General features: G+C 37.6%; 1 protein-coding gene across 7 annotated transcripts in view; it reads left to right on the top strand.

Annotated features, from left to right (window-relative positions):
- The first annotated feature begins 227 nt into the window (after window positions 1-227).
- Window positions 228-22,037, top strand: part of LOC129236359 (C-terminal-binding protein) — a 38,759-nt gene continuing 16,949 nt past the window's right edge. For 2 of the 7 annotated variants that reach the window (XM_054870708.1, XM_054870706.1), the window contains exons 1-7: window positions 235-357; window positions 571-1,187; window positions 20,248-20,491; window positions 20,571-20,845; window positions 20,918-21,223; window positions 21,297-21,557; window positions 21,637-21,768. In XM_054870708.1, the coding sequence (XP_054726683.1) occupies window positions 20,651-20,845; window positions 20,918-21,223; window positions 21,297-21,557; window positions 21,637-21,768 (894 nt within the window). In that variant the 5' untranslated portion in view covers window positions 235-357; window positions 571-1,187; window positions 20,248-20,491; window positions 20,571-20,650. Of the gene's footprint in view, window positions 358-570; window positions 1,188-20,247; window positions 20,492-20,570; window positions 20,846-20,917; window positions 21,224-21,296; window positions 21,558-21,636; window positions 21,778-22,037 lie in introns of all 7 variants that reach the window. The other 5 variants (XM_054870707.1, XM_054870704.1, XM_054870711.1 and 2 more) reach the window with 3 other exon arrangements.

Raw genomic sequence — 22,037 nt, 5'->3', positions numbered from 1 at the left:
TAGTACCTTAAAAGAAAGTCGCACTGAGTTTTCAACCACAACTTATTTAATACATCATGGTTCTATCTCACACCATATCTAGATTTATGTCACTTCCGTCTAGGTTATCTTCTCTCCGATCATTTTTGGATAAGTCTTTTAGTATCAAAGTTTTTATTGCGAATATTGTTTGAACGTACCCCTGATGCGACTCTGAACGTTGAAAATGCCGCATGGCAACGTGTACTAAAATAATTCTCAGTTTGTTACGATTCGTTGATTATTAATGCTTGCAGATCGTGATATCCGCTGCGCTTTTGAATATTTTTTTGCAGGAAATAAATTGAATATCTTGTGATTTGCTGGAAAAAACCAAAGGTTCGTGTAATTTTTCAGGCGTTCTTGCGACTACTTTGGAATAAGTATATTTTTCATAAAAACTGAATTCGACAATACCCAACGAGCTGGTGAAAACTGAAAATCGGCAAATATAACGAGTTAACTGTCAGTGCGGCGATACAGTTTTCACTCGTTCGTTGGAAAGGCTTGTGCAAAATGCACTATCGCGTCATTTATGTACTAAAATATTAGGGAAGAAGAAGCAGAGCAGCAAAAAGAATCGCCGTGTTCTCCACCATTTTCCGCCATTTTGAAAGCTACGAGTGTAAAATATAGTGATTCGTCAGGGAACGCGTTGCTCTTAAAGATTTGCGAAAATTTTTAAATAAAAGCATCAATAATAACGAAAATAAGTGGAATTTGTTGGTGGGTCACCCACGCAAGTGTTTGTGTATGAAAAATAGTCGTTGAAAAGTTGTGTTTGCTCGATTTATTCGAGAAAAAATTTCAGTTCTGTACCAGCGAAAAGGGCTAACCAAACGCAGAAAAACGCAAGCCTTCCGCAAGTGAGCGAGTAGCAACACCAAATCCACGGTCTGTCGCCGCGGCCGTAAAAACTAAAAAAGGCTGAACCTTAAAACTGCAACTGAAAAAAAGTTTGCTAATATATTATAATCTAAAAGTTTGTTGACGTGTCTGTTGATAAAAATTGAAACTGCAAGTTGTCGCGCATTCTTTCTTGGTTTCGTTTTTAGACTTGGCCACAGTTGCAGAACATATTTAAGTCGGTCAATAAGTACATACATAGTGGCCATTCAACAAATCGTTTCGTGAATGTTGTCCCATTAAAATAGTGAAACCTAAATGTGGTAAGCGTTGTTCTTAAACCGAAACGGCTCTCTAAACCAGTTGTCGGGAAAAATATAGAAAATTTATTGATATTAAGTGATTTTTTGTTTCGAGTTGGTGGATGGTTTTTCAAGTAAAATTGTAAAACCATACGATTTATTAAGTTATAGTAAATTAAGTTAGCCCTTTACTACGTTAAGAGCATTAATAGTTTATCGCAACTCATATCTAGCTGACAAGCCGTTGGCAGAAGGCTTTGCAGTAAAACTCTTCACACTTGCACGCCGCGCAGGGAAAGAAAGTAACGAGTAATAAAGTGAAGTAAAAAAAGCAAAAAAAAATATAGTTGAATATTTTGGCGAGTTCTGATGGCGCGAGTGAATAACTAGTGGAAGTATGGCGGCGAACATTGTTGACACATTTTGACGCGGAATTGCAATTTTTGCCATTGCTGCTACAAAATAGCATTCAAATGACTAAACGTGACCAACAAAACTGACCTGAACTTCTCTGGTATATAAAATACACGACTGAACGAAAACAAAATGTATTTGATAGTCCAGTGATTTTATCTGATTGATTTTCCATTTCGTTGTTGCTATTGTGTGTTTGTTCGAATTGTTGGCTTGTCATCTCGCATTTTGCGATTCGCTCCGTTTTTTTTTTTTTTAATGTACGCGTATGCTTTTAATAATTGTACCAACATACACAATTATTTTCTTCTTTTAGCATAATTTTCTTAAACATATGCCCATAACCTTAGCTGTATGTAGGTGAACTTATGAAAAGGGTATCATGAGCATGGGATTTACGTAAATTTAACTTAAAAATAAAGGTGCTTCATAGAATGTCTGTTTAACAGGGGATGGGTTAAATTCAGTAGGGGAAAAGAGTTTAAAAACACTTTCTGACTATAAAAAGTTACTGCGCATACATACATAATACATATCTTTAAATGAACATGCGTTTTGCATGTACTTGCATATTTTGTGAAGTAAGCATAAACGAAAAATCTGCTTTGTCTGCAATTTAATTAGAATTGAACATGAATTCAGAATATCAAATACTCACATGTTTATTATTCAGTAACGTTATTCCCACAAATATTGAGTTTATTGAGCTGAAATTTGTTTTTCATATTAAATACTTTGGTGGTGTCAAATGTAATAAATAATTCTAAATATGAGATAAGTTGAGCAAACCCAAATAAAAGTGTATGCATATTTTCAATTGATATCTATTTAAAAACTAAGAAATGAATTAAAACCATATTGGTTAACGTGTTTAAGGTGCAAGCAAAAACCTCTAATTTAATAGATAGGATAGAACGAATATATATAGTACAATAGGAGTAGTGACCTACTTTATGCATTATCACAGATAGCTTGACTCGCGAAATCGTCTCAAAAGAAATAGTAACTTCTTATGCACATGGATACGAACAGCTTTGAATATTGATTACCTACATTCTGCTGATGCCACCAAAACACCAATATTTTAAATAATTCAATAGAGCCGTATAATACAGCTTACTCATACCATATTATGGAGAAACAATTTGTCTACCAATATTTTCTAAGGGGAGCGTGTCATTATTCTGTATTACAAAATTCTGGGTGACAAAATTCTGTAAATTGCAAAAAAATTCTGCTTTTTAAAATTCTGCTTTCCAAAATTCTGATTTTTCAAAATTCTGCATGTTTAATGCGAAAAATTCTGCTTTATTCAAGTTTTGTGTTTTTCGTCATACAAGAAGTAACAAAATAAAAATTTATTCCATCAATATACATATGTATGTATATGTTTAAGCGATAACAATATTTTAGTTTTGCCAATTACAATATTTTTTGGAATTCTTTTTAAATATGTAGTGTGACTTAATTCATTTCTTTTCTTAATAATTCTTCGCAGCTGTTCGTTTTTTTTTTAGAAGAGTTCTACGCAAAAATACGGTGGATTGCGTAGCCGGAGTTGGACTGATGAGGGTTATTTTTTTGAAGCGCGGCCGAAGGCCGCCCACGCGAAAAAGGGTTCACAAAAATACGGTGGATTGCGTAGCCGGAGTCGGACTGATGAGGGTTATTTTTTTGAAGCGCGGCCGAAGGCCGCCCACGCGAAAAGGAGTTCTACGCAAAAATACTGTGGATTCTATCGAAACTGAAGAAAAAATTATTATTATTATTATTTTTTATTTAATATCTCGAATAATAAATAATAAAAAATAATAATAAATTAAATAATTACATTACCTCTTTAACATTGTTAACATTATATTTTAATACAGAATTTTGTTTTTAGGATTTTGTACATACAGTATTTCGACACCAACCCTTTTCTAAGTGTACCTTGCGTTACAAAAATTCAAAATAGATATTTAAACTCAAAATTTAAAGTATTTTCCATTGGGTAAGAATAACTTTTGGATCGCACCCAGGACGAACAGTTCCAGGTAATACTCTCCTTTACCTGGAACTGTTCGTCCTCGGTGCGATCCAAAAATTAAGAACTCCTTTTCTGTCAATATTCGAAATGGTCTTATTATTCAAAAGTAATTCTCTCTCATTCACAATTCTCTCTCATTCACATTTCATTTGCCTTTTGAGATTATGAACGGACGAATATATGTTAGAGGATTCTATAGTGTTATCGATGCTTAGCAATACAATTTTTGTTGTGGCAATAAAAATATTTGACGCTGAACAATCAACAACTTTTCTTACTTGCAATTCACTGTTTTGGAACATAAAGCAGGTGGTAAGAGTAGTATCGCATTCTACTTTACGTATTATTCAACAAGTTATTCTTACCAATCATTCCCTTTCACAATCATTAGGTCAGTTGGGGATCTAACATTATTATTCAGGGAACACCTCTTCGCCACAACCTTCTTTGGTTTTATAATCAACATTGCGGTAACTTAGAACATCCTGTAGTTTGTATGTATTTGGTTTTAGTATTAAATAAGTATTTAGTATTAAATAAACAAACAAATCATTCATTTTTGTACTCGTTAAGGGAAAAACCCGTACTTTCTCGTTGTGATATTATATTTCTTATCTTATAGCGATTCCATATAATAAGCTCTAAAAAGGAAAATCAACTAATAATTTGAATGCTTACATTGCTTAAAAATATTCATATCACGATATTTTCGCTTGTGATTTCATACTAGAAGAGTTTTTCAATTTGGTTTTCCATGATTTCACAAATAAAATAACCAAAAAAGTGTGTATATAATACGAATTTACAAATTTTGTCACTAAGATATCGTCGTCGCTACAATTTCATTTGGTTTTAATAATTACTACATATCCCTGAATGGGAAAAAGCGGGTTTGAACAAAGTTAGAAACAGGTACTACATTCGTTTACGCAAATCTATGAATGCGTTCTCTGCCGACTGGTCAAATGTAGTAGGTACACAAATTCTGAAATACGTACGCATGAACCATGTGGATATACTCAGTATACATATGTATATACACAATTCATAACATTGCTGGATTACGAGTGCCACCAACGCAATGCCATTGTTGCTTGCTATTACTCGTACAAATGCAATAAAAACGGCAACAACGTGCATGCGCGTAAAGAACAAAAGTCAAAAATCGACAGCTAAACAACGAAGAAGAAATTCTCCAATATCAACCATACATATTTAGTATATGTATGTTTATATAAACATACAATATAAATATATTGACGAATTTTTATATGCAACTTCCGATATATATTCAAATGTAAATATGTGTTTATTTTAACACACAAGCGAATCATCGGTTTAAGCGAGTGTAGAGCGAAATTGCAATTAAGCTGCTTAAATTTTCCGGCTGGTCTATCTGGCGGTCGGTCAGTCAATTACAAGCACGTTTAACGCTCCCTTGCCATTGAGATGCGTAGAGGAGTGCATGACGTTACAGCACGTTTTGTGAAGTCAATAAAGCCACATGTTTTTGTGACTTAAGACGCCGATAGCGACGTTAGGTTCTTCGTATTTAGCAAACGTAGCAACAGCAGCTGTGAAAATAAGCCAGTTTTTCGTCTGTGTGTTCATTTAAATGGCTGTGCATGCCAATTGTTGCATTTTGGTGTGAGTTCTGAGTTTCAGTTTTGCATATGTGGTATGTGTTGTTGCTTTTTTTTTGGATTTCAGTAATGGTATCGCGTGCGGCGTCTTGTTTGAAATAAACGTACCAAAATTGTCTGCAGAGCTTGCGCATGCCTTGTGGGCTCAACTCGTTTGTTTATAGCGTCCATGTTGTATTTTGCCTACCTGTCGCACAAGTCGTTTTTTTTTTCAACCGCTAAACGGCGTACTGTGGAAAATTCTTTAAGTGTCAAAAATTGATCTGCATTTATAAAATTTCGCTATATAGGGGGGCGCAGGGCAAAATTTTTCCAACGAGTTTACCAGACCGTGAGAGTAAGGTAATTTCTTAAGGCATCTGTAGTGGACGCAGTTTAAAAAACACCCTCAGACAAACACTTGACTATCCGATCACATTGTATGGGTTAACAGGAAACGGCGAAAATCACGCTCCATATATGTATGTATATGAAATATAAATTTTATGAATAGTATAGACCGCTATCTAATAAATTGCTGTGCAATTTATTTCAAAAGTTGATGCAATCCAATTAACTGCTGGAATTTATTTGATTTGTGTAAGGTTTGTATGTCAAAACGTTTGTTATAAAGGTTAATACATAAATTTCCGTACAATTTTTATGTGGCTTAGTATTTTTTACTATGTGCTTGGGTTATCAATGTAACAGAATTGCAAAAAACAAAAAACAATGACAACCGTTTCCACGGTAGTCGGTTCTGCGTTATCGGGACAACCGGGATTTATATCCGGCTCAGGAGTGCCACTTCAGCACCATTTTCAAAAACATTCAAGGGTAATATTTTTGCTCTTACAACAGCACCAACTACACCAACAAAACAAAAAAAAAGAAACATTGGCTTTCTTCTGTTAACTTCATGGTAATGCTTAGGGAAAAGAAAAACGCATGTTATCTTGTCATTTACGCGCGCATAAACTGTATAAGAGGGAAAGGCGTGACTTAATAAACACCACTATATACATACATATGTTTTAGCTGCTTTATTTTTGACTTTTCGTTTTCTGGAATTGAAGAGAAACCGGTTTTTTGCATTTACAGAATGTCAATTGTATTTCTACGTAGCTTAACTTGTCGATAATCATTCCATTTGGTGGTTGTGGACTGCTGCTGCTTGCCGGTCTGGTTTATTGCCATGTTTTCTATACATACATACATACATATGTATATACAGATACCGCGTTAAGTCTGCCTGTTTGTAGTTTACTGTACAAATATAAATTCGGAAATAGTTGTGATGGTTATGGTGTTCATGCGACCGAGTTTGCTGCTCAGTGCTATAACTTGTTGGTATTAATTTCACTGTTCTTTTTACAATTTGAACTCCATTCAGTTTCAATTATAATATGTAAGCGTTTTGCTACAACAAATGGTGGATATGGTGAGTGTAATATTTATGTATATAAATATGTTGGTAGCTCTGGGAGTTTCTAATTTCCGCTCAATGATTTTGGCGCTAGAATCATTGTAGAAAATGAGATTTGGGTAGATGCAAAATAATAATTTTATTTAATTGCGCTACAAATAACAGATATTTTCGGTTTTGAATATTTATGAAAAACTAAGTAAAAGTTCCTAACTGATTTTTATTGAATAGTTTTGCGAACAAAAATCATCGATAGGTTAGGTTAGCCAGGTTGGTTGTCTAAGACAATACATTCGGTGGCCCTAAGGCCCATTGTGTGTAACTAAGTTGCTTAACGCTTTTGCAGCACCGCTGAGCGATGTACTCGAAATACCTTGTGTAGGCAAGACTATTAGACTGTTTACTGTTAGTTCTAATGGAGTACTAGAATGGATGTTACAGGATTACAAAACTTATTTGTGTTCCTCAATATTTAACAAAAAAATAATTCATTGCATTATTCCGTTCTTAATGAGAAGAGAGATTTTTTTTCGTGAACTATTCCATGGAATAATGCAAAAGGATTAAACCACTTAGATCTCTTTAAGAAGTCAACTAGTCGCTCCATCATCCAAATCATCGATAACTGTTATCATAGAAGAACTAAAGTATTTAAAAATAATTGTTAAATTCAGATTTATAAAATACCAGACTAAACTAATGTAGTCTCTATATAATTAGTTGTAGGTAGGAGTACCTCAATTGCATTTTCTTCTATACTATAAATATTCATATTTATTAAATCAGCGTTCACTTTTGCACAAGGGTATTATAATTTTATTGAGATAACTGTGGTATGTGTGTCGATTTATCCATGCTGCCGGTTCCTATGTGTATACAATAACTCAAGCAAAACTTAATATATTACAATGAAACTTAGTTACATTTATTACTCTTTGTCCAAGGTAGTTTGGAATTGAAAATGGACAAAATTGGCCAGTAACGAGGCTCAACTTCTATATAATATTATAGTATATATTTGTTATAAATGAGCCAAAATTACGCCAATTTCGTTCAAATAATAATAATAGTTTCTCTCATCATGCCCGTCCTAACGTATGGCGCAGAAGCTTGGACGATGACAACATCCGATGAAGCGACGCTTGGAGTGTTCGAGAGAAAGATTCTGCGTAAGATTTTTGGACCTTTGCACGTTGGCAACAGCGAATATCGCAGACGATGGAACGATGAGCAGTATGAGCTTTACGACGACATAGACATAGCGCAGCGAATAAACATCCGGCGGCTACGTTGGCTGGGTCATGTCGTCCGAATGGATACAAACGCTCCGGCTTTGAAAGTATTCGATGCGGTACCAGCTGGTGGTAGCAGAGGAAGAGGGCGGCCTCCTCTGCGTTGGAAAGATCAGGTGGAGAAGGACTTGGCTTCACTTGGTGTGTCCAACTGGCGCCGATTAGCACGAGAAAGAAATGACTGGCGCGCTTTGTTAAACTCGGCCAAAATCGCGTAAGCGGTTATAGCGAAAATTAAGAAGAAGAAGAATGAACCCAAAGAAGCGAAATACTACGCACGATCGTTCCCACGACAGTTGGTTTCTACGTTACCGGAACGACTCGGATTTATTCCCGGCCAAAAGGACTGTCACTTCAGCAGCATTCACCACATATGTATGGGGAATGTTTATGCTGCTACAACAAAAAATACGACGCAATTATGATTTCGAAAAATGGACTCTACACCCAATTTTTCTTCTTACGCAATTTCGACTCAGTTTAACAAAGCGCACCAGTCTTTTCTTTCTCGTGCTAACTAGCGCCAGTTGGACACATATTTAGATCCAGCATAAATAATATGGTGACCAGTTAAAAAGTACACTTTTATATGTGTAGACTAAATTCCCATCAGTCCAATGCACGTAGCTATAACTCATAGCTAGAATAACTCGAGAAAACGTTTAGGCGAAAAGTCTGCGAAACTCAGAAAGGTACTAAGTTTAGAGTTAAAATGGACGAAATAGGTCAATAATCATGCAGACCTCCCATATAACGGAAATTTTAAATAAAGGAAAATCATTCAAATTTGGTATAAACGGTAAACCCAAGAAACAAATACGATGGAAAACAAATTTATAAAATGGGCGATGCCATAACTTTTTAGGCAAGTGCGTGTAACACGATAACGACTTAAGCTGGCCACAAACAGGGTACATTTCCCAGCGATTTGTTGCAGTTGGAAGAAAATCCATTGTGTATGGCAAAGTGCAGACCCAATTTCAAAGTAAAAGTGAAAATTGGATTTTACCTGAGACTTGTTGCTAGTTTGAGGCGCAGTTTGTAGAGATAAGAGCAAGTGGAAAAATTACAAGTGGGACTTGTGCCCTGTTTGTGGCTACCTTTACACTTAAAACTCGTCCAAACATAGGACTCATCCACCTCATTTCATATCCACTTGTTATATGTTATGAATCATATATCATGAGAGTGATAGCTTGTAAACTCATACGGCCGGACCGTATTTTCAATTTCACTAAAATATGCGTGGGTATATAACGTTCGGTCCGAAATTAATGTAGTTTTCTTTTCCTTATTCTTATTGATTTGATAAACATTCGTTAATCCGAATTTTACCTGTTTATATCTTATTTCGTTTAAGTACTTGTGCTAAAGTTAGAAATAACTATAAAATTCTAAATTAAGGCCAGGAAAATTTATGTACGTGAATGTTTGAATTACGCGATTTAATCGCTCTGTCATATCACAATAGTGTTTTACAATAGCTTTTTTTGATTACAATCTACAATACTACACGCATTCATAAGTGCATACAACAGTCACACATGCATACATATGTATGAATACTTGTTTTTTTTTTATTCATTGTTATTTATTCGTTCAGTTAGGTCAGTAGGAAAATTTTCGTTTTCGCATATTTCCAAACAGTTGCAAACAATAACAACAACATATCATCTTATCACTCACTCGAAACGTAGTCGACTAGAGTCTCACCTATAGCTTGCTTTATACATATACATTAATATATGTATGTGTATGTGTGCACGTCGATATAAATATGTACATGTGAATAAATGCATGAATTATTACTGAAAAGTTTGCTGCTGCCCCAACGGGTGGACGGAGGAGCAGCAAGTGTTACTGATTTCACAATTGCGAGCTATTTCAGCTGGTGAAATAGAATTATATTTTCGGTCTTATCTTTGAAATAGCGGCGTTTTATATTATTTTTGTTTTTTGCTATTTATTTTTCGTGCTATTAGTATCGTCTTGGTACAGTAGAGCCGCTATAGCCTTTTGAAAGAGATAGATAAACGATTAAAGGCTAACGAATATTCCATGTGGATTTGCATACACGTTTATGTACCTACTACATACATACATAACCATAAACTTGAAGGAGTGAGCTTAGTGTATTTAATAAGAGACAATAACAGAAAAATAAGATTGACCGCTCACTTCCACGACAGTCGGTTCTACGTTACCGAAACGACCCGGATTTATATCCGGCCAAGGACTGTCACTCCAGCAGCATTCCCCGTGTGTAGGTAGGGGGAATGTTTATGCTGCTACAACAACAACATTGACCGCTCAAAAGATCAGTTGTGTATACAAACATTTTATTGATATGTGCATATTCTTATGTATATGCGCTTACAAAATTGCATATCGCATTCGCCCGATTCCCTGATAAGGGAAACGTGTTTAATTCTAATCTCACGAACATACATACGTACATGTGTAAATATACTTACCTATAGGTACATTTTTAACGTTGCGTACATTTAATATAAACTTGTACGCGCATACTTAGGTAATCGCGAGTATATTTGTGTGTCGGAAATGGAATTCGTCGGATTCTTTTAATCGGCTCACTGTTTATTTTTATTTTTTGCGCGTCTTTGTTTGTTGTGCATGAGATTTATCCTGGTATTGTTGCTTAGTCCGCATTTTAGACAATGACCTTGCTAATTTTGCTGTCATAGGCTAATTATCGTATACTAGAAGAGTGAAATTCCGTAACTCTTGCAGGATTGTTTAAATAATTGGTTTTCTAAAGCCACTAATAAGCATTTATTGGCTAACATGTCTTCCGTTAAAGTCCAAAAGCAAATAGTTAAATCGCGCGTATACCTCTAGTTATTGCGGTACTTAGAACGGATTGTGGTAAGAAGTAAGGGTATTACAGCAACAGCAGCACAACATTTGAGCTGATGAATACATACATATAATATGTATGCTATTTGTCTGATTGATTGAAAATATTGATGAGCCTGGAATACTAAGAAGCAGATGACGGAATGCAGATCGAAAGGAAAAGGAAAATATATATACAGTTATACAGGGTGGCTGATGAATTTTGCTACATTAAGAAACTCAAATAACTTTTTTTTTAGTGTATGGAATTCATTTATTTTTATTAAATGTAGCTTAACTAGTTTTAAAAATAATTGAATTTAAATGCCCCCCATGCTCGTTGACACAAGTGCGGCATCTTAGTAAAAAGTTGTTCATTGCTGCTTTGAGAGTTGCGACAGGAATAACCGCAATTGTTGCCCCAATGGATTGTTTTAGTTCATCCAAATTTGTTGGCTTTGTTTTATAAACTTCTTGTTTACATAAACCCCACAAGAAAAAGTCAGGTGCAGTAAGGTCAGGCGACCTGGGGGGCCAACAAAATTCGGAGTTTCTTGAAATCAGTTTATTGGGAAATTTTCGTCGCAACTCTGTCATAACAGTCTGGGCTATGTGAGACGTTGCCCCATCTTGTTGAAACCACACAGAGTTGAAAGGAATTCTCTTTCGGCGTAGTTCTGGATAGAAAAATTCTTTCAGCATTTTCAAATAACGGTCTCCAGTAACCGTAACGGTGTGACCATTTTCTTCAAAAAAATAAGGCCCGATAATACAGCGTGAAGAAACCGCACACCACACTGTCACGCGAAGAGGATGCAATTCCGTCTCGTGGAGTATCTGTGGGTTAGAAGTACTCCATATTCGACAATTTTGTTTGTTCACATTGCCGTTTAAATCGAAATGGGCCTCATCAGACATGAAAAGGCAGTTTAACATGTTTTGGTATTCTTCCACCATTTGCAGGATCTTCTGGCAAAATTCCAAGCGAATCGGCAAGTCTGCTGCATTCAGTTTGTTAATCATTTGAATTTTGTAGGGAAATAAGTCTAAATCTTTGTGAATTATTGTTTGCAAAGACTGTCGGCTGACACCAAGTTGAGCAGATAAGCTTCTTGTTGAAACCCTTGGATTGCTTTGTATAGCTGCAGCTACAGCAGCGATCGTTTCCTCCGTCCGAACTGGTGGGTTTCGATGATAAGGCCTTCTTGCGACTGTTCCTTGCTCAGCAAAATTATTCACCAGTCTCATTATGGTCCATCTGCTCGGGGGATCGCCGCCAAACATCCGCCTGTACTCTCTCTGTACCAAAATTTCTTACTCCAGTGCGTGATAGCGGCGGACTATCCAAATTCTTGTTTGCGTGTCCCAGTTATCCATTTTAATAAATTTTAAAGATCAATCTGCAAATGAAAACAAAAATGGAACAGATAACTTAAAAAGAAAAAAAGTTATTCAATTTTTTTTTGGTAGCGGCTTTCATCAGCCACCTTGTATAAATAAAAACTTAGTACGTATGCATATGAAATCCAGAATTTATTGGCGAGACGAAGTGATAAATATTGGCTACTGCAATCAGTCATATAAGGGATAATCGAAGGGTGCAGGGGTGCGATCAAAAAAAGATATGTTTGGACAACATTAAAGAATGGACCGATCTTAAAACAATAGACGAACTCATGGCGGCAGCTAGACACAGTCCAAGATATAATATAATAAATAATAGCAGATAGATTAAACATTATGCATGTACAGGAGTGTTCATAATAATAACAGCACCAGATGCGGTATGCGCGAAAGTAACGCTTTTTAAATTATGTTTTCCCGCTTAAGGTAAGGGTGTAGTAAATGAATGCGCTCGAATCATTGAATTTGCTTTTTCATAATAATATCAGTACTAATTTTTACTCTTATCAATCTTTTAGTCTAAGAAAAACATTATGTTTTTTAGTTCATGTACCAAAGTTAATACAATTCGAAAATCCTTTGAGAAAAATACTTAAGAACGAAGAAAAATAATAGTCAAATAATAAAAAAAGCAGGGGAAAAATACATTAATATCCGGTCAGTCCATAAGTTCGTGCGGTTTATAAAGGTGGTTTTAAAATTATATTAATAAAAAAAATGTTTGAAGTATTTATTAATCAATAATATATTTTCCTTCATTATTTACAATATCTTCCCAACGTTTAGGCAAATTTTTAAACCCCTGCTCAAAAAATTGTTTGTCCTTGGAGCCAAAATACGCTTTGATATCCCTTTTTATAGCTTCTTTTGAGGAGTAGTTCTTGTTACTTATATGGGATTGAAGTCCACGGAAAAGGTGATAATCGCAAGGTGCAATATCCGGAAAGTATGGTGTATGTGGCATTAGCTCTCATCCGAGCTCGTTCAGCTTGCCTAATGTTTGCCTTGCGGTATAAGGTCTTGCGTTGCCGTGGTGAAACAAAACTTTGCGTATATTCATTAAAGACGGTCGATTTTTTTTAAGTGCCTCATTCAGGTTTGATAGCTGATGGGAATAATAATCAGCAGTTATAGCCTGGTTTGTTCCAGAAGTTCATAATAAACAATACCGGCCATATGCCACCAAATAGACAGGAGAATCTTCTTGGGGTGAAGGCCATATCTAGGGTCGGTTCTGGTGTTTCATCTTTATCTAACCATTGGCGTTTGCGAACCGGATTATTTTAAAGGACCTATTTTTCATCATCAGTAACGATACGGTTAAAAAAACTTTCATTTTCAAGCCGTTGCAGCAGCTAAGAACATACATTCACTCTCTGCTGGAGGTTGGCGACGGAAAGTCTATGCGGAACCCATTTTCCTAGCTTTGAAACCTTTCCCCAACTGAACCAGTTGCCTGTGAACGGTTCCATGCGATGAATTCAACCTCTGAGCTATCATATCGACTGTTAAATTTGGCTCAGCTTCCACGAGTTCGAGCAAGGCGTCGCAATTAAAGACTTCAGGAGTCAAGATTTCAGCGCGCGTGGCCTCCTCCACGTCGCAGTTACCACTTCGGAATTTTGAAAACCACTTTTGCGCAGTCGTTACACTCACGGTATCCTGTTTGTTTGTTTTTAACAGCATAGTTAGCCCTGTCAGTGTAGGTATATCATCTGTCGTCTTCGTCTAGCTCATCTAGGGGTAGGCCCAGGAAACATGCTGTTTCGACAGGTTGGGTCCAGAGGGAGAGGGGGGTTAGATGAGTCTGATTAAGGGGGCATGTGAAGAGGTGGTTAGTGTCCCATGGCAGCCGGTTCTAAGTTACCGGAATGACTCGGGTTTTTCCCGACCAAGGGCTGCCGCCCCAGTACACTAGCCCTGTCTAGTGTATCGTATATCACCCCTCACGGTATCCTCTCCATGAACAGTGTTTTTTGCATTTTTACCACTTTTATAAAAAAATACAAAATATGCCTCTTATACGCGTTCGAAGAATCCATTTTATTTTTTAACAACACGTTCTTCTATCCGCGATTAAAATCATTTGTTGAATGCACAATATATCAAAGAAAATATAAATAGTTCCGTTATATTCCGCGAATAATTTTTTATATTCAAAAATCGTACAAAAGTGAAATTATGGGTAAAATACGCACGACTGACCTGATATTTTGTTGAAAATATTTTTCGCCTTGTCTTGTCTTCGAATAACTCTTTGTAACACAAGAAGAGTACTTCGGTTCATTGCCTTTTTGAAATTTCCAAGTTAACGGTAAGTTCTCTTGCGCATAAGGTACCATTACATTTTGAAGTATCTGAACGTACTTGACCGCATCGAATAAACCTTCAATACGATAAATTGTCCAGACACCGTTCCATGAAAAGCGGCTCCCCACCATTAATGAGTCTCCCTCGTGCTTTATAATTGGTGAGACGAGCACGTTCTTTCTACCATCTGGACCAACTCTATTTATTTTCGTTTCATTGCTGAATAAAATATAACGCCACTGATTTTGAATCTAGGATATGTCTTCTCGAACAAACTCAATTGGGCGTTATCGTTGCGACGTTGCTGTTACCAATAGCTTCTTCCGTGCCAGTAGACCGTGAAGCCATTCTTCTGTCAATCGAAATGAATCTATTCTTTTCGTTATTGTCTTCTCCAGGTGAACAAAAATTTTGCGATGGTTGTTAGCAGCACTCTTCAAGGGATCATGCTTTGACAATTAACCGTTCATCCTTTTTTCTGGGAACGTTTTCTTCTGCTGTTTTATACTCAGAAACATATTTCAAAGCATTAAAACAACATTTTTTGAAACGTTTAATTGTGTGGAAATATCACTATAGTTTAATCTGTATGATTGTTTTTCGAAGAGCTGGGGTGCAATTTCTCTTTTCGACATTATTGAATCGGTTCAACTAAAACTCTGTAAACTAACATTTTATATCTCCTGCTTAAGTACATACTAATTTACATGTTCTAATCATAAATCCCTGGTTTTGGAAATCTTGTGAGTGGAGTGGAAAACATTTATCATGGAATTTTACTTTTTTGTCAATTAAAATACCGATATCCTTGCATCAACAATATTTTAATTCTTAACTTAAAAATCATATCGTTCTAAACTCCATAGCAGCATAAATTTTGTCTTCTTAACATTAACTTACTTTCACATAACCACACATACAATGTTCGGTTAAATCCACTTGCATTCTGGCAATTGCTGTGTCTAAATCTTCACGAATTCTTAAAAAGGCGTCATAGGCAAACAGTATTATTTTGTAATTTCTGATTGCTGATCTAATATCTTCGATGTATATGTTGAAAAGAATCGGCGCTAGTGCTGAACCCCGTGATAGCCCAATATTCACCAGTCTTTCCTCTGACACAACTTCATTATTTACCTTGCGTTACTCTCTGTTCGTTAGAAAACTCTCAAATCACTTCAGCTCAACTTTTTTGAGGCCTCTTTGCTCTAACTTGCATACCGTTAGCTTGCAATCAATGGTTTCAAATGCTCCTTTTAATTTAATAATTACCGGTATTACTTTTTTACTTCTCATACTTATACTTATCTTTCTATACTTTCTCCAACTTATACTTCTTTACTACTATCTGTAATTTTAATTTTAATTTTGATTTTTAGCTCGAAGCCCTGCCTGTCCTTTAATTAATATATTTTTATTTTCAATATACTAAAGCTGATTTTTTACCGCTGTTTCCAACACTTTTTCCAGGTTCGATAGAGTATTTCTTGGTCAAAGTTCTTTAGCTTTAGTTGTGTTTGTAATTTTTTTTGACTCGAACTACAGTGGAAACTTTCCATTCATCAGGTACGGCAATAGTTATATGTTTATTGATCATTACTGAATATAACCCAAGTATGATAAAGAGCATTTCAAGTATTTCAGAGCGCGTTCAGACATTGATTTTTTATCACCAATTTTATAACGTATTTAACTTTTGCTTTACAATTTGCACTACGTCTTCAGTAGTTATTTCATAAAATTGAAATGTGTTATCAATGTTGTAACAGTTAATATATTAAGGTGTTTAACAAAAACCTCAGCTATTTGATTTTATCGTCGGGCCCTCAGGATTTCAAGCTAAATATGTATAATAAATAGCCAGTAGATATAAGAAAATGTAACATTTTAAATAATTTTAAAAATCTTTTGTATCAGTACTATCAAAAAAGTGTATAGAGTTTGGAAATTATAATTTATTAAATTGGTTTATTGGTCTTAGAAGCCCGTTAATAAATAAATAAGTTGGTACATAGAAATGGAGGTAAACAACTCGGCGCAACTGGTGTCCAATGCTTTACAATTTAAGAAACATCCTGAAACTCGCGGTTCAAATTGAAGAAAAAACCGACCGTAAAATAGTTAACTAAATGTCGAAAGCAACAGTTCTTTGTCTTTGCCCCAAGTGCTGCCAGGCAAGCGACTTGAGGACCTTGGACTTTAGTGGCAATTGCGGTTGTGTGCGCAGAGAAGGAGAGCAAGCTGTCAAAGGTTACACCCAAAATTTTAGGGTTGCTTACCGTCGGAATTGGTGTGTCGTCGACTTTTACCTTAAGGGACAGCTTGACCTCCTTTGTCCAGGTGGTAAAGATGGTCGCCGTGGACTTGGTGGGGGAAAGTTGGAGATTCCTCGCAGTGAAAAAGCGAGAAAGGTCGGTGAGGTAGTTGTTCACTTTGGAACACAGGCCATCAATGTCATAATTATAAATGTGGGTAAAAATGTGGATTTCAGCATGTACTCGATGACTACACCAAATCTGCAGCCGGATCTTAGACTAGACGCCATTATCGTGCAGTCGTCAGCGTATGAGATCAGGGAAACTCCCGCTGGTGGTGGGGGGAGCTTCGAGATGTAGAAGTTGAACAGCAAGGGAGAAAGGACACCACCCTGCGGTACACCTTGCTTAATCTTCCTCTGCTTTGATGTTTGATCTCGAAAAATCACTGACGAGTGCCGACCGCTCAGGTAGTTTGCGGACCACCTCTTCAGCCCTGGCGGGAGTGTCGACTGATAAATATCATCTAGTAGCGTGGAATGGCTGACTGTGTCGAAAGCCTTCTTCAGGTCCAACGCTACTAGGACAGTCCTCTCGCAGGGGCGGTTTTGGTTAAGCCCGCGGTTCATCTGCGTGTTTATGGCGGTGAGTGCAGTGGTGGTGCTATGCACTCGTCGGAGCCGTGCTGATGTGGTGCTGGGGCCAGGTGTTTCGCGAAGAGTAGGAGTAGGAGGGCTTCAAGTGTCTTTACTACTGGGGAAAGGAGAGTTATCGGCCGATAAGATTCCCCTTGGTTGGCGGGTTTCCCAGGTTTCAGTAGTGGGACCACTCTCCCTGCTTTCCACTTGTCAGGGATGATGAGAGTGTCCAGGGACAGATTGAAGACCCTTGTGAGGAATCTTACTCCCAAAGGTCTCAGATGCCTCAGCATCAGCGCGTTTAATCCGTCAGGGCCAATGGCTTTTGATGATTTTGATTTGTTGACGGCCCCCTGAACCTCATCACCGGAGAAAGTAAGTGACGCACTGTCGTTCGTCAGTTTGTGCAGCCTTCTGGTAGCACGACGTTTGGTTCTGTCGACCGGAGGATGCAGTATAAAAAGCCGGCTAAAATAGCTCGCGCATCTCTTCGGACCCGATGAAGTGCAACCGTTGAAGGTGATAGCCACCTTGTCGTTGTGCTTCGTAGGGTTCGACAGGGACCTAACGGTGGACCAGAGCTTACTCACCCCAGAGGTGACGTTACAGGTCTTCAGGTGCTCAACCCATTTAGTCCGCTTGTGTGGATTTACCAGTTGCCGGATCTCCAAATTGAGATCCCTTATGCAGTGATCCCCGGGATCGGCCTGGCGTAGGTGGTCACGCTCGTTTGCTAAGCTGGCTGCTTCGGCTGGGAAATGGGGACGAATGTCCTTAAAACTTCCAGCTGGAATGAAGCGAGCTGCAGCAGCTGTGAGCACCTTGCGGAATGCGCGTTCGCCTACGCGCATATCAGTGGGGATGGGAAGAGCGGCGAAGGTGTCCTCGGAGAATTCCGTGAAGCCGGCCCAATTAGCTTTTTTAAAGTTAAAGTAGTACCGGTGATTCGCGGAAACAAAGTCGGCAGGTCTCTCAATCGAGACGATAATGGGCAAGTGGTCTGATGCAAGCGATAGCATAGGTCGCCACGTTATGCTATTTATCAGACCCGTGCTAGCTATTGTTAGGTCCGGCGAGCTGCTGCAATTGCCCACTACCCTGGTGGGGGCGTCGTCGTTCACAGTGCTGAATGTCGAATCGTCTATCTGCTCTGCCAGTTGCTGTCCCCTACGATCATTTGGCAGGCTTGAATGCCAAAGCTCGTGATGCGCTTTGAAGTCACCTACAACCAATCGGTTTTCACCTCTGATGAGCGCACCTATATCAGGGGGATATCCTGCCGGGCAGCAGGTGACAGGGGGTATATAAACGTTAAATATTTCGAGCTCGGAATCGCCTGTCCGGACAGCTATGCCTTGACATTCTAAGGGCTGTCCCTGTGGTCGATGCCTTCATCGATGAGACGATACTGCACTGTGTGGGGACTATAAACGCTAGGCCACCATCATTGTCTCGCTCGCGATCGTGTCTGTGCACGTTATAGCCATCCCTGGTGATCAGAGATGACCTAGCGTGCAGCTTGGTTTCCTGGACTGCAGCTATTTTAATACTGTGCCGGCTCATAAAGTCAACTATCCCGTCGACCTTACTCGTGAGTCCGCTACAGTTAAATTGTAGAAGCTTGAAGCTTCTCGGTAAAGTGCGCCAGTCGTTTTTCGAGGTAACCGGCGCCAGTTGGAAACACCAAGTGAAACTTCGCCACCTAATCTTTCCAACGCAGAGCAGGCCTTCGTCTTCCTCTGCTACCACCAACTTGTATCGCATCGAATACCTAAAGAGCTGGAGCGTTTGTATCTATACCGACGACATGACCGGCTGTTGGATCTTTATTCGTTGCGCTATAGCTATGTCACCGTAAAGCTCATACAACTCATTGTTCAATCGCCTGCCATACTCGCTATCGCTAATGCAAAGGTTCAAAAATCTTCCGCAGAATCTTTCTCTTTCTTCCAAGTGCCATCTCCATACTATAGAGCGGGCTTGATGAGAGCCTTATAAAGAGTTAGTCGAGAGAGGACTTTACTACTCAATTGCCTCCTTAGTCCGAAGTAGCACTTTGTTGGCGAGATAGATTCTACGTTGGATTTCAACGCTGACATTGTTATGGGTGTTGATTCATGATAAACGAAGTGACGTGGGTGACGAAGCGCGAGTGCGCCGGCTGTTTGTTTGATAACAGTAGGTACTTCATTTTGTTCTCGTTCACCACCAGACCTGTTCGCTCTGCTTCTTCATCCAGTTTGGAAAAGGCGGAACTAACAGTTTCCCCACTAAGCTGAATACCATCTTAACTTAAGCGTTTTACAACATTTTTTATTAATCCCAATTTTTTCATGTGCAATGGCAACATTAATTTTATCTGATTCAACCAAAATGTTCTGATATCGCCACGCGAATTCTTAAATCACGGTCAAAATAAGCTAAATAATACGGTTTTATTATGTCCGAAAGTAGCTGTTTTTCGATTTTGTCGTAAACTCGCCACAAATATAACAAAATAAATTTATGTAGACTGCTAACACGCGGTTAACATTTTCAATATTAGCTGTAAATTAACGCATACTCGATTTTTTTATTTGCAATACAAAAATATTTTCGGACTGTAGGCATTTTAAAAATCGAACGTGCATAAAATAATTTAAAATACATTTTAACGGGGTTTTTGTGTTAAGTATATTTTTTTTAAATAAGTAAATGATATGTTAGTTCCAAGAAACATCTGTATTTCCTGTTGTTGACCATTCAAGAGGTTTACTAAAAATGAACTTATTATTTGATCTATTTTAGTCTAGAAAAAAGAAATTCCAATTATTTTCAATATATTTTTCTTTGCAGTTAAAATGGATAATTTGACATGATGAAATTGAAGGGGTTATCTATGAAGATCGCACATTATTTGTAATCGCTGTGTCAATTGAAACGTCAAAAAACAGAAAAAAACCATCCTTTAATCGTAACAGAGCAGAAGTTACAAAAGAAAGTGCAAGCATACACATAAGTCCTTGCCTGGTTGGGAGAACCGAGAAACAGCAATTCATCACATTTTTTTTAAGGCCAAAATTTTATATTATTTATAAAGGTATTTATTGCTGATTTTTGCTGTCGTAAATTGTTAATCAATTGATTATGATATAATAATAGTTTATATATGTATACAGGAACATATATATATACAAACATATATACGCAGAATTGAGAAGCGAAAACTTAGACATAGAAAAATTCGGTATAAAACACAATGGACAAAAATATGATGTTGCCGAAGCGTTCACGCTTAGACGTGAAGGGGACATTCGCAAATGGACCATTGCAGGCACGTCCATTGGTGGCTTTGCTAGACGGCCGTGATTGTTCGATTGAAATGCCTATACTGAAAGACGTGGCCACAGTGGCCTTCTGCGACGCACAAAGTACATCAGAGATTCATGAAAAGGTAATGTAAATTAAATAGGTACCTATACAGTATTTGGAAATTTTTGTGATACTAAATTGGTTCCCATTTTAGGTTCTAAATGAAGCTGTTGGCGCACTGATGTGGCATACCATAATTCTTACAAAAGAGGATTTAGAAAAATTCAAAGCTTTACGTATCATAGTGCGGATTGGCAGCGGTACGGACAATATCGATGTGAAAGCAGCGGGCGAACTCGGTATTGCCGTTTGTAATGTACCCGGTTATGGGGTTGAAGAAGTGGCAGATACAACAATGTGCTTGATACTGAATTTGTATCGAAGAACCTACTGGCTGGCGAACATGGTTCGCGAAGGCAAAAAGTTTACCGGGCCTGAACAAGTGCGAGAAGCAGCGCATGTAAGTTACACACAAAGCTAAAAAAATAACTAAACGAAAATTATTTAAATAACCCGTTATTACATCGTTTCAGGGTTGCGCTAGAATTCGGGGAGACACCTTAGGTCTAGTAGGACTTGGTCGCATTGGCAGTGCTGTTGCATTGCGAGCAAAAGCATTTGGCTTTAATGTTATATTTTACGATCCTTATCTTCCGGATGGTATTGACAAATCGCTTGGTTTAACTCGTGTCTACACCCTACAAGATTTGCTATTTCAATCGGATTGTGTGTCGTTGCACTGCACACTCAACGAGCATAACCACCACTTAATCAATGAATTCACAATTAAACAGGTGCGTTTGAAGAAAATTTACTAATTTTTAAATCTTCCAAAATCACATTCAATAAAACTTTTTATTTCTATTCGCGCAGATGCGACCTGGTGCATTTTTGGTAAATACAGCACGAGGCGGGCTGGTCGATGACGAGACCTTGGCTTTGGCTCTGAAACAAGGCAGAATAAGAGCTGCAGCTTTAGATGTTCACGAAAACGAGCCCTACAATGTATTCCAAGTAAGCGTTTATACGCTTATTTTATTCATTTCTATTAGCTTAATATTGGGTTGACTGAAAAATTGAAACATTTTTTTTTAACGAAGCTCACTGGTACGTCATATTCTGCTATTTTGGGGATATAACCACTTATTGGCTGTTTACTAAATTGTTAAAATGCAATATTAAGACCTCGAAGGCCATGAAAGCAGTTGTATAGACACCGAGGAAGGTTTTAGTCTGCGAGTGCAAAGCCAACATTATCATAAAATAAAAAATAA

The sequence above is a fragment of the Anastrepha obliqua genome, chromosome 1, assembly GCF_027943255.1.
Source record: "Anastrepha obliqua isolate idAnaObli1 chromosome 1, idAnaObli1_1.0, whole genome shotgun sequence".
Classification (NCBI taxonomy): domain Eukaryota; kingdom Metazoa; phylum Arthropoda; class Insecta; order Diptera; family Tephritidae; genus Anastrepha; species Anastrepha obliqua.
Note: the sequence above shows the minus strand (reverse complement) of the source record. Positions and strands in the feature narration are given on the sequence as shown.